Source organism: Nansenia antarctica (genome assembly GCF_963989245.1).
Source record: "Nansenia antarctica genome assembly, chromosome: 10".
NCBI lineage: Eukaryota > Metazoa > Chordata > Actinopteri > Argentiniformes > Microstomatidae > Nansenia > Nansenia antarctica.
In genome coordinates, this window is record NC_137680.1 from 30298789 (window position 1) to 30310911 (window position 12123).

The 12123-nt window shown below is 42.7% G+C and overlaps 1 protein-coding gene across 1 annotated transcript in view; it reads left to right on the forward strand.

The window, feature by feature from the left end:
- plcl2 (phospholipase C like 2) overlaps positions 1-12123 on the forward strand; it is a gene marked incomplete at its 3' end in the record, with an annotated part of 39703 nt that overhangs the window by 9122 nt on the left and 18458 nt on the right. The window contains exon 2 of the mRNA XM_080540098.1: positions 10355-12123. This exon is cut by the window's right edge and continues 712 nt beyond it. Within this exon, the coding sequence (XP_080396224.1) occupies positions 10355-12123 (1769 nt within the window). The remainder of the gene's footprint in view (positions 1-10354) is intronic.

Consider the following 12123-nt stretch of genomic DNA (forward strand, 5'->3'; position numbering starts at 1 on the left):
TAAAAAGAGGCCCTTCTATCTAGGCCATTGGTGTCCAATTTCTTATCAGTGAGGGTGGTACTTGAATGTGTTTTAATTAAAAGTCCTGATTATTTTTTATTTTTTTTAAAGAGCCACCTGTTCGAGGGCTAAAGCAGCCGCTGAAATATTAATATCTGCAGGACCATAGCGTTCCAGGAACTAGATGATTTGACACTTGTTATATCAGTTCAGACACACATCATTTAGGAAATCCACTCTGGCGTCCCTGGACGTGGTCGCCCGGCCGTCTCACAGTTGGTTTGACTCTCAGGACTGACGCCGAGCGCAGAGGGAACAGCTGGGTGTTTGTCAGGTCGAGGCTCCTCAGGGATGTAACAGCCACTTCCAGCCCGGGATATAAATGTCCTGCCACCTAAGCATTTCTCCATATGGTCCAGCTTAAACAGGCAGTCACGTTCTACGTAGCACCGAAAATGTGGTTCTTTCTTTTCCTCTCGATAATGTTGCGAAAGTGGCGCAGCAGCAAACTAAGGCACATATCTATATGCCATATCATCACAATGTCCCTGATTCGATTCCGGCCATCAACATATCCTGCATATCATTATCACCGCCCCCCCATCTCTTTCACCCATCATCCCCACTCTCTCACCCATCCTTCCTGTCAGTCTCTACTGTCTACCGGTATATCCCAATAAAAGCAGAAATTCCCTACTTGATACTACAAGTAGCCAAGAGCTTTCTTATTTGCATAATAATAAGCCTAAATTTAGCCTACTTGCTGGAGCAACGTGCATGCCCATTCTAGAGGAAAGCAAGGCTCCCTGGAGTGAAGGTCTAGTCTGTCTTTGACATTCGGTGTTCAACAAACAATATTTTGTTTTAACATTAAACTTGAACTTCATATATATTTATATATATTTTTTATTATCTACATTCACGGCAGCTTATGAAATCAGTGGCCAATGGCCATTGTATTTGAATCCCTGGGCCTAGTTGTTCAAAACCTTCAGAATGATCCTGATAATTTTCTGCTATCCAGGATCAGATCGAGCTGGCTGATTCCCCCCTATATGACTCAATATATGACTGATCCTGGATATCAAAAAATGGTCTGCGTCATTCTGATTCAGACTAAAAGGTTAGAACAACTGGGGTGAAGTGCTGAACGTCTGCTTTGTTTTCTGTCTGTTTCAATGATTTAGGTTTGAAAAGTCAAACATAAAGCTATATGCAATAGCAATTGATGTAGGCCTATATAGCAGCTTTGGTGCTGTACAGTGTGTATCTGGTGACGCTCACTGCTGCCAGCTTGATAACATGCTCAGGAACTGGACAGGAAAAGCTCCCTTGTGAATTCCTCAGATGTACAGAACAGACCGTCCTAAATTGGTCATTGAGTTAAAAACAAAACAAAAAAACAGTTTAAATCCATGAGGGGATTCAGAAACCTATTCTCACACGCACACGCACACGCATGCACACGCACACACACACACACACGCACACACACACACACACACACACACACACACACACACACACACTAGGTTCTAATGTGGTGATACCAAAGTACTCTCCAATTCTCCCCAGGTCAGAAAGCCCCGCTGGGGTTAGTGCTGTTATTACATTATTGACCATCATATGCCTGAGTGATTCCCCTTTTCCCAGAAAGACCCAGTACTGTACACTGTACTAGGCTAAAGGAATGGAATTGTAGGTATATATCTACCTTAACTGTACATAGCTCATAACTGTATACCTCTAAACTACCGTACATGCCTTACTTTACCTATCACTATCATTGTCATGTTTTTTTAATATTGTTTCTTTTAATATCATGTTCTTATATCACTATTTGCACTTCTGGTTAGATGCTAAACTGCATTTCATTGTCTAGTACTTGTACTCTGCAATGACAATCAAGTTGAATCTAATCTAATATCTGCAGCATGACATTCTCTAGCTTTTTATCTTGTGATTTATTTTCTTTCAAATGGAGCCTTTTGCATATTAGTAAACATGTCTCAGTTTCTAAAGAAAATCAGAAAATAAATATCTTGAGGTAAAACTGTATTATCCATTTCTCTCACACTGGTTAGCATGTTGACATCACTGCAACACCTGACCCTTGTTTAGATTCTAAAAGGCAGCAGAGTGTCAGGTGGAGACCACCCTCAGTGTGGCTGCTTAGACAAGGCCTACCTACTGTGCAGGAGTGCTCATAATTAGCCCCGTGTCCCTCATAATTACCTTGACTGGAGGCAGCATCTCCTCCCTAAGAGTTGTCCACTATGCTGTTAATACTTATATTAAGAGGTAGGCTGTACATATATCTCCTTAATAAATCAATGGAGTTTGCATAGTGGAACAGCCTATGTTATCTCTAAGTGTAGTTCTAGAGGACTGTGTTTCTTTCTAGGATCAAGTGATTTGGGCCACATTCAGGACGATTTGACATTTAATCAAATCATATGCATGAGCAAATGAAAAAGCCCTACGAACCTCGTCTCATTCCCAACAGGGCTGAACATACAGCAATGGACATTACATAAGAAAGCAAAAATAGTATTTTCAGGAAATAATAAAACCACCACAGTTTGGACTCAGAGGGGTTTTTCCAGTATTGTTTTCTTGCCTGTGTAGCCGAGGCCAGTCCTCACAAGAGCGCAAAAGGAAATCCTGAGGAGAACGCCTGGCCTGGAAGCCATGGTCATACAACAGGAACCAGGAAGGCCCCTATCAGACAGCCACGCCTCAGGGTCAACAGGAATGACAGCACTCCCCCCCAGACAAGGTCCACATTCTTGTCCGGATCATAAAGATTATCTTCAGTCATGCTTTTAGGCTTTTTTCCTTAAGAGTCTTATGACATTTTTTTTACATTTTAGACATTTAGCAGACGCCTTTAACTAAAGCGACTTACAACAAGTACATTTGTCTAAGTAAGTGAATCATCTATAGCCTACATCAGTCATCGCAAGACAAGCAAATCTATGCTAGGACCAGGGGCCATTGGCAGTCACAATGCTTTCTTTTCCTTTTTTAATTAATTCATTAAAAAACAATTTTACTGTAGAGAAACTGTACAGGGTAGTGGGGATGAAGAGGTATTTAGGAGGGACCGCTAAGATGTAGCCTGAAGAGATGGGTCTTCAGTCTACGGGGGAAGACAGAGCCTGGGCCGATGGGCTTATTATGTATACATTTCTCTGGGATTACACTCCTTCCTCAGAGCCAGGAGATGTATGAGATGCTCTGGTTAGCTTCTGCAAGGGGTGAAAAATGAGGTGTTGGGAGCCCTTCGGTGGATTAGCAAGCCGTTAAGCACAGCCTGACTTCTCATTGATTACACCATAGTGCAGGCCAGGGAGGAGTGTTAGATCAACATGGCCAGAGTCCTGTCACCAGATGTGAGATGTATGTGTAACTGGAGGGCCCTTTCTGCTGTGTAGAAAATCATGTCCGTACGCCCCCAAACCATCAGAATGGCAGACTTTTCAATCTTTTGTATTTTGAAGTTATTCTGTTCTTTTCTAAACGGACAAGCTTGATTACTTTTAGTCTCGTCCTCTATGACAACTATTCTGAAGTCATTCTAAAATCATATTCAAGTATAATATTAATTGCCATTGGTTTTACTTTTCAGTCCTGTACCAAGTGTGCTTTTTGTCCCCGAATTGTTAGAATATCATTCTAATATATAATATATAATTCCCAGAATTTTTTATTTTTTACTTTGATTTCAAACATGTCCCAGAAATGGCAAAAGAACGAAAGGCATGCAAGTGGCATTGAAGAATTTGTCACTCTTTCTTCTTGCCTCCGTGTGTTCTCTATGCCTTTACATATGAATTCATGTTTTTCTAGCGTTGTGTGCCTCACATAGGCCTACCTTAGTGAGGTAGTTAGCGAAAAAATGGAGATGCGAAGTCCTTTTCCTTTTTATGCACAGCCAAGTTTAGTTCACAATGTGTTTGTGGCCAATGGAGTGTGCTGTTTTCAGTTGATCTCTCTGTGTGACGAGCTGTTCGCTGTTCGCTCACATGGCTATGATGAGCTGTTACGCAACGTTTAGACCCCAAGATATGCAGATGGGCTTACTCTACACCTCTTAGTGCTTTACAAGAGAGACTGTTATGTGGAATAAGAACCGTGTCTGCTTCTGAGGATATTGCACAATACTTTATTTTTAACAGGACATATTTCGGATTGCACCTCTAGGGCTTGTCTGTAGACATTAATGGATGGAGGTCAGGGTAGTTTGGCCTTTCGAAGTGCAGTCGTGGCTTAGACTGACTCCAGACAATTCTGCCCAATATACTCGGAAGGTCTGGTTAACTAACTGGTCAAACCTGCCCTTCCTTTCCCCCAATACAAACAGCCTATCAGGAACATCTCCTGACACACAGCCACTGGCTCTACCTCACATTAATCATCTCCCACAGCAGCTTTCAGTGTTTCTGACTCTGAGCCACACCTCATAGTTGTGTGATCCACAAAAATGTAATTATGGCGTTATTCAGTAAATTCACTCCCAACAAGGACACGTTTGAGTTGTTGTTATTCCAGGCTTAAGGGTAGTAGCAGTAGTAGTAGTAGTAGTAGTAGTAGTAGTAGTAGTAGTAGTAGTAGCAGTAGTAGTAGTAGTAGTAGTAGTAGTAGCAGTAGTAGTAGTAGTTGTAGTAGTTGTAGTAGTAGCAGCAGTAGTCCTTTGTCTTCTGAGCCTCAAGTCTGAGACAGAGGAGCAGGAAGTGGCAGACAGACAGATAAAGTATCAGGAAGCAGTAGCTAGGCTATTCTTTCACAAGAGGAGTAACTATTCTTTCACCAGAGGAGTAACAGTCTAGGCTATTCTTTCACCAGAGGAGTAACAGTCTGGGCTATTCTTTCACAAGAGGAGTAACTATTCTTTCACCAGAGGAGTAACAGTCTAGGCTATTCTTTCACCAGAGGAGTAACAGTCTGGGCTATTCTTTCACCAGAGGAGTAACAGTCTAGGCTATTCTTTCACCAGAGGAGTAACAGTCTGGGCTATTCTTTCACCAGAGGAGTAACAGTCTAGGCTATTCTTTCACCAGAGGAGTAACAGTCTAGGCTATTCTTTCACCAGAGGAGTAACAGTCTAGGCTATTCTTTCACCAGAGGAGTAACAGTCTAGGCTATTCTTTCACCAGAGGAGTAACAGTCTAGGCTATTCTTTCACCAGAGGAGTAACAGTCTAGGCTATTCTTTCACCAGAGGAGTAACAGTCTAGGCTATTCTTTCACCAGAGGAGTAGCAGTCTAGGCTATTCTTTCACCAGAGGAGTAACAGTCTAAGCTATTCTTTCACCAGAGGAGTAGCAGTCTAGGCTATTCTTTCACCAGAGGAGTAACAGTCTAGGCTATTCTTTCACCAGAGGAGTAGCAGTCTAGGCTATTCTTTCACCAGAGGAGTAGCAGTCTAGGCTATTCTTTCACAAGAGGAGTAACAGTAGCTAGGCTATTCTTTCACAAGATTCTCAGTCTAGAATCCCTATTTTTTTTTTTTTAAAGATAGGCCTATGTACCATAGGCTACTGTAGTTAAAAAAAGAAAAGAAATTAAAAAAAAGATGATGAATATTCTGTTGCTTGTAGGCTGTTTAGTCTACAACGTAGCCTGCTCATTCAACTGATCATAAATTGTGTAGCCCAACAGAATCAGTCTCACTAGTCCACTCCAAACCTCATAAACTGAAACACTGTAAGCAAACGGACAACTTGAAGATGATTATTTTCCATAATGCTCTCTCTATCCATCAGTTACCTTCATGTTAGGCTGAGAACCAGAACACTTTATTTCCATTCAACAACATTGATATAAATCAGAAATCGATGTTTAATACTTAACCATTTAAAATAAATAATCAAACCTTCCCATGACATTCAATTATAGTCACTTTTGAGTCTAGAAATCAATTTCATGTCTGTCAGTATAACTGTTCAATTCAATCTCTGTGACAGAACCGACTCCCAGCGCTAGACATTTCACAAAAAGGGAAGTCAGATTTATCTTGACCTAAAGAGAATGCATTTCAGATGGACTTCGCCCCTAGGGTGGGCGCTCATGATTGCCGTTACTCTCAGTAAGCGTGCACACACGCCTGACCAAGGTCACATGGCAGGCCTTGGGGCAGTGTACATAGCAGGCCACCTGATTAGCCATGTACATTTATTGGTTGCAGTGTGATGGAGGCTAAAGGCTTCCCCATATTTAAAACGTCAAATGCACGCTATCTTTTTCAAGGAAAACATGAACTAACCGTAACCGACAAGGAGGTGGCTGAATGTTGAAGTTCCAGCTTCATTGAACAACTCAGTTAATATGTTGACAATCAATGGAAATAAAAACATGTCATTTAGGGCTGAAAACCATTTAGGGTTAGGGTAAAGATCATTGAGATTCTCAGTCATTTCATGAAGATACTGTGTTAAACTATGAAGGTAAAACAGTGCTGTTACCACAATGCACATGGTCAGAATCAGAATCATTATTATTTTTATTGCCATGTATATTTGCACACAGAAAATTGACTTGGTGAGGGTGGTGCATAGAAAACAACAATAAACATATTACAACATGGGCTATATGTTAGCAAAACAACAATATGTAAGTGAAAATAGTTTAAAAAGACTATAGCAAAAGGGGCAATAGAACAATTATTATGTAGACTGTAAATTAGAGTAATATAAAACTAATATAAATTACACTATCAACCTGTGTGTGTGTGTGTGTGTGTGTGTGTGTGTGTGTGTGTGTGTGTGTGGCCGAGGGGGTGGTCCCAAAGTCAATGAGAGGCAGAGGGCTTGTTTGTCATACAGTAGTAGTCAACATTAAACTATGATGACTGTACCATGATGCTGATGCCCAATTAACATTTGAATTTAGCCAGAGTCTGGAAAGTCCATTGAAAGTCTGAAGGCATGCAGCCACTAGAGATGCCTAGATGTGTGTGGGCTATAACCCTCCTGAGGGGAGATTCAACACGGTTCACCCCTAATGCACAGTGACGGGCACCTTAAGTCAAGCAAATGGCAAAAAGCTTCAGTAGTGCCCTCCAGGTAAATGTCTCCCGCTCTCCTAAAAGATGACGAGGGAGCGGAGTCAGGAAGGACAAATATATAGTTTTATTATTGGAATTAAATTCACTTCCTGAATTGACAACTGGATGTTTTTATTCTCTGCCCCTCTTTGAGTTGAGTATACAAATCCAATTGTGCCATCCGTTTCCTCATGTGAAATCATATTTAGGTAGCATTGTGCAGGTGAGTTTTGCTCTACTCAACTTTATTCCAGTGTACTGTAGATAGGTGTGATGGAGCTGTTTTGGGGGACTGGATCACAATTCTACTGTATTAGGCTATGTATGCACTATTGCGGCAAAATGGACTGCGTTGTGGTGGAAGTAATTCATTCCAATAAGGCGATCTGCACCACTGCATCAATGCTACTGGATAGTCTCTGCGTTATTGTTTTATTTTGTTTGTTGTGTAGTCATGACTGGTTTGCGGCTGACACTCAAGTTTGTCCTTCGCTTTGCATCCTCCAGGTTGCTATGGCCACCGCCAGCAGCAGGGTTGCCTCAAAACAATGGACGGCACTACACATTGTGTCACATGTGACAGCAGCTGGTGAAAGCGGGAAAAAGTCGGCAACCGACCATTTGATGTTCAGACTTTTATTCTGAAATGTTTTTATGAATGTCAACGTTGTTGAAAATCACTGACACGCACGCTCGGCGAGTAATCCCCACTACTACCTAGTTAGTGTAGTAGGAGTAGTGGGAATTACCTACCGAATCCATTGCATTGCAAAAGAGTTTTATCCAAAGCCACTTACACTGCAGTGAGTGCATACGTTTTTCAGTATGGTCCCAGCGGTACCCTCCCTGCTTGGCACTCAGCATTAAGGGTTGGATTGGGGGTAAGACCCTGCGACATACCACCATCACGTCCGGGGGTGTACTTGTACATCAAGTCACCTCACGCTATGGAAACAGGAGATTACTTAGAGCTGCTGCCCTAAGGGCCGTTAGGCTCGAGAACCAACGGTTCTCAAGGCTACCTACTTACATGGTCCCAGCAGGAATCGAACCCACAACCTAAGCATTGTTAGCACAATGCTCTACCAACAGAGCCACAGTACACCGTGTAGTGTGCGAGTTTATTTACAGTTAAACTACTGGATCTCAATAGCATTCAGCTGGGTGAAGAGCAAACAGAATCACACCGTCACAAACAACACACTGTGAGACTGTGTCTCATTGTTCTCTTCGGTACGAGAATAAAAGCCCAGCGCCAGTTCAAGGTTTTCCTGCATATAGGCTAATTTGGCCTGAAAACCCAGGGATCAAGTTTGTATGTGGCCAGCTAAGTGATTTGCATAATAATGTTTGTTACGCTTGAGTTACCCAAACATCAAGTGAGGAGTAGGAGTTGAAGCTCTTGCTACATAGTTAGGTAGGCTTATGTACATAGGGTTAGGGTTAGGATTAATCGGCAAAGTGTCTTGCATAATAATATTTGTTATGCTTGAGTTCCCCAAACGTCAAGTTGGAGTTGAAGCTCTTGTTAGACCTTTGCGTCACTAACCAGTCACTATCCATTTGTTCTTATTTTCATACAAGCGAAGCGCTGCCTAGCCCCTCATTATAAACCACATACTGGCCGCTTCCTCTCATCGATCTGAGTGTGACATTTTACCACGGCCGTGCTTAACTGGCCATGTGTTTAACTGCATGCTCTTAACAGAAATTGTGTAATTATTTTCTTAATTGAACCACGTTTAGTTCGTGGATCGTTTTCTCCCTCTGGGCTCTGAGAGGTAGGGATAAAAAGAAAACATTGACCATAACGGACAGTTAACACCAGAAGCAGCAGCAGCAGCACAGGTACAGAGAGTGAATCAGCAGGCTGTCAGTTTGTTTTGACCAGTATAACACTGTTTTCTTAATTGACAATGTGCCTATTTACTTTTGGCGTTTTGGACATCTGAAACAAATTAATCATAACTGTTTTAATAACTGTATTAATTAATACTTAGAAATTGAAAGAGTATGACGGTACACTCTTATAATAATAATAATAATAATAATAATAATAATAATAATGCATTCATTTTGTATAGTGCCTTTTTCAGCATCAAAGACACTATGTTCCATGGAGAGAACAAGAATAGATTGATCAATAAAAAGTAAAACAAAAGCACAATCAGTAAAAACAACAATAAAAATAGTTGAGGGTTAAAAGCAAAAAATGGGTTTGAGGCATCGTTTGAAGGAGGAGAGTGAGCTGGATTCTTTGATGTGGTTTGGGAGAGCTGGGGGTGCAGTGGAGGAAGCCCTGTCCACCAACACCACCACAGTATTGGTGTAGGTTAAGCGTGAAGCCGGGCATACACTTAACAGATTCAACCACAAACTTGCCAAGAGTTGCCAAAGTTCTCACAACACAACGTACATGTACACTGTAAATGCGGGAACTTGACACCTTGACTTGCACAATCAGTGAATCAGCGATAACACAAAGAGAAGACACTGATCACATCCGATATAACACAGTCAGTCCAGGATGAAAACAATGGCAACAGACAAGTTGCGTTTGGGACCACCATGCTTAAAACAATAGCTACATGCATAATCCAATCTAATTCTTGATGTGTTAACTATGAGATGAAAGAAAAAGTTGTGAAGATCTGTCAGGCCCAATGTAAAAATAGACAGCCCCTGCTGTTGCGCCTGGATATCTTAAGCTTTTGAGGCTTTTTCTCTGAGCATAAGAAGACTATGGCTACAGCTGATTATCTACTATTTCGTGGCCAGCACCATTTTTTTTTATTGCCGTTGCCCTGGCAATAAACAAACATTGAAGGGGAGGGTGAGAAGGAGCTTGGTTGCATCAGTCAGCATGAGGGCTACCGTTGGGTCGGCTGGTGCATCAACAAGACAGCAGGATGTGGAGAATTTGTCCCTCTGTCTTAATGGTCATATTTAAGATTGTTTTGTTCCAGATATGATACCCTGAGCTTTGCACGGTAGCTTGCTGCCATTGGTGTGTGAATGTGTGTGTGAATGGGTGAATGAGAGGCCATTGTAAAGCGCTTTGGATAAAGGCGCTATATAAGTCAGTCCATTGAAGCAGGGCTAGATAACCTTACATATATGTATACTGGAGACTAAAGTTGTCTACTTAACACATTTACATTATTTTACCTTCCCAACAACCTGATCCCCTGGCTATTGAGCAGAGCGCAAATAAGCCTAGAATAACAATGACTCAAACGTAGTGGGAGTGAATTTATTCTATATAAGTGCAGTCCATTTAACATTTACCATTTCCTCTCTTTCACAGGATGCCTCCAGGCAGCGCAAAGAGAGAAAAAGGACCGTCTCATTCAGCATGCCCACTGAGAAGAAGATCAGCAGTGCAAGCGACTGTATCAACGCCATGGTAGACGGCTCTGAGTTGAGGAAGGTCCGCCCCAACTCCCGTGTGTACCACCGCTACTTCCTCCTGGACGCAGACATGCAGTCTCTCAGATGGGAACCATCCAAGAAAGAGTCAGAGAAAGCCAAAATTGATGTCAAGTCCGTCAAGGAAGTGCGCACAGGGAAGAACACTGACACTTTTAGGACCAATGGTATTTATGATCAGATATCAGAGGACTGTGCTTTTTCAATAATCTATGGGGAGAACTATGAGTCTCTGGACTTGGTGGCAAACTCCTCTGATGTTGCCAACATATGGGTGACCGGGCTTAGGTACCTGATATCCTATGGGAAACATACTCTAAATATGATTGAGAGCAGCCAGAACAACATGCGTTCCTCCTGGCTAGGTGACCTCTTTGACGAGGCTGATGTCAAAAACGGCAGACATATCAGTCTATGTGCTGCCGTGCAGCTAATCAAAAACCTAAACCCTGGACTTAAACACGTTAAGATAGAACTCAAGTTCAAGGAGTTTCACAAAGCTAAAGACAGGACGGGATGCGATGTGAGTAAAGAGGAGTTTATCGAAGTTTTTCATGACCTTTGCACCAGACCAGAAATATACTTCCTTCTTGTCCAGTTCTCTAGCAACAAGGAATATCTAGATACCAAGGACTTGATGATGTTTCTTGAAGCAGAGCAGGGTATGGCACAAGTAAGTGAAGACACCAGTCTGGAGGTCATTCAGCGCTATGAACCTTCCAAAGAGGGCCAGCTCAAGGGCTGGCTCTCCCTTGACGGGTTTACCAAATACCTCATGTCGCCAGAGTGCCACATATTTGATCCGGAACAAAAAACTGTGTGCCAGGACATGAATCAGCCATTATCCCACTATTACATTAACGCCTCCCACAATACCTACCTGATCGAGGATCAATTCAGAGGCCCCTCCGACATCACAGGCTATATCCGCGCCCTCAAGATGGGCTGTCGTAGCGTAGAACTGGATGTTTGGGACGGACCCGATAACGAGCCGGTCATCTACACTGGCCATACAATGACGTCGCAGATCGTCTTCCGCAGTGTCATTGACATCATCAACAAATACGCCTTTGTGGCGTCCGACCTCCCACTCATCCTCTGCCTGGAGAACCACTGTTCCTTGAAGCAGCAGAAGGTTATGTTTCAGCACCTGAAAAAGATCCTTGGGGATAAGATTCACATGGATCCTCCCAAACCTGACGATAGCTACCTCCCCTCGCCCTCAGACCTGAAGGGTAAGATCCTGTTGAAGGGGAAGAAGCTGGCCACAGCCTGCACCAGCTCAGAGGGCGAGGTGACCGATGAGGATGAGGGCGCTGAGATGTCGCAAAGAATTAGCATTGAATCTGAGGAACAACAGAGCATCGTACGGAAAAAGTTTCAGCTATCCAAAGACCTATCGGACCTGGTGACCTTGTGTAAGTCTGTTGAGTTCAAAGACTTCCAAACGGCTTTCCAAAGCCAGAGGCACTGGGAACTCTGCTCTTTCAATGAGGTTATTGCCAGCGGCTATGCCACTGATTTTCCAGGCGATTTTGTCAACTACAACAAGAAATTCTTGGCACGAGTCTACCCCAGCCCAATGCGGATCGACTCCAGTAACATGAATCCTCAGGACTTCTGGAAGTGCGGGTGCCAGATCGTGGC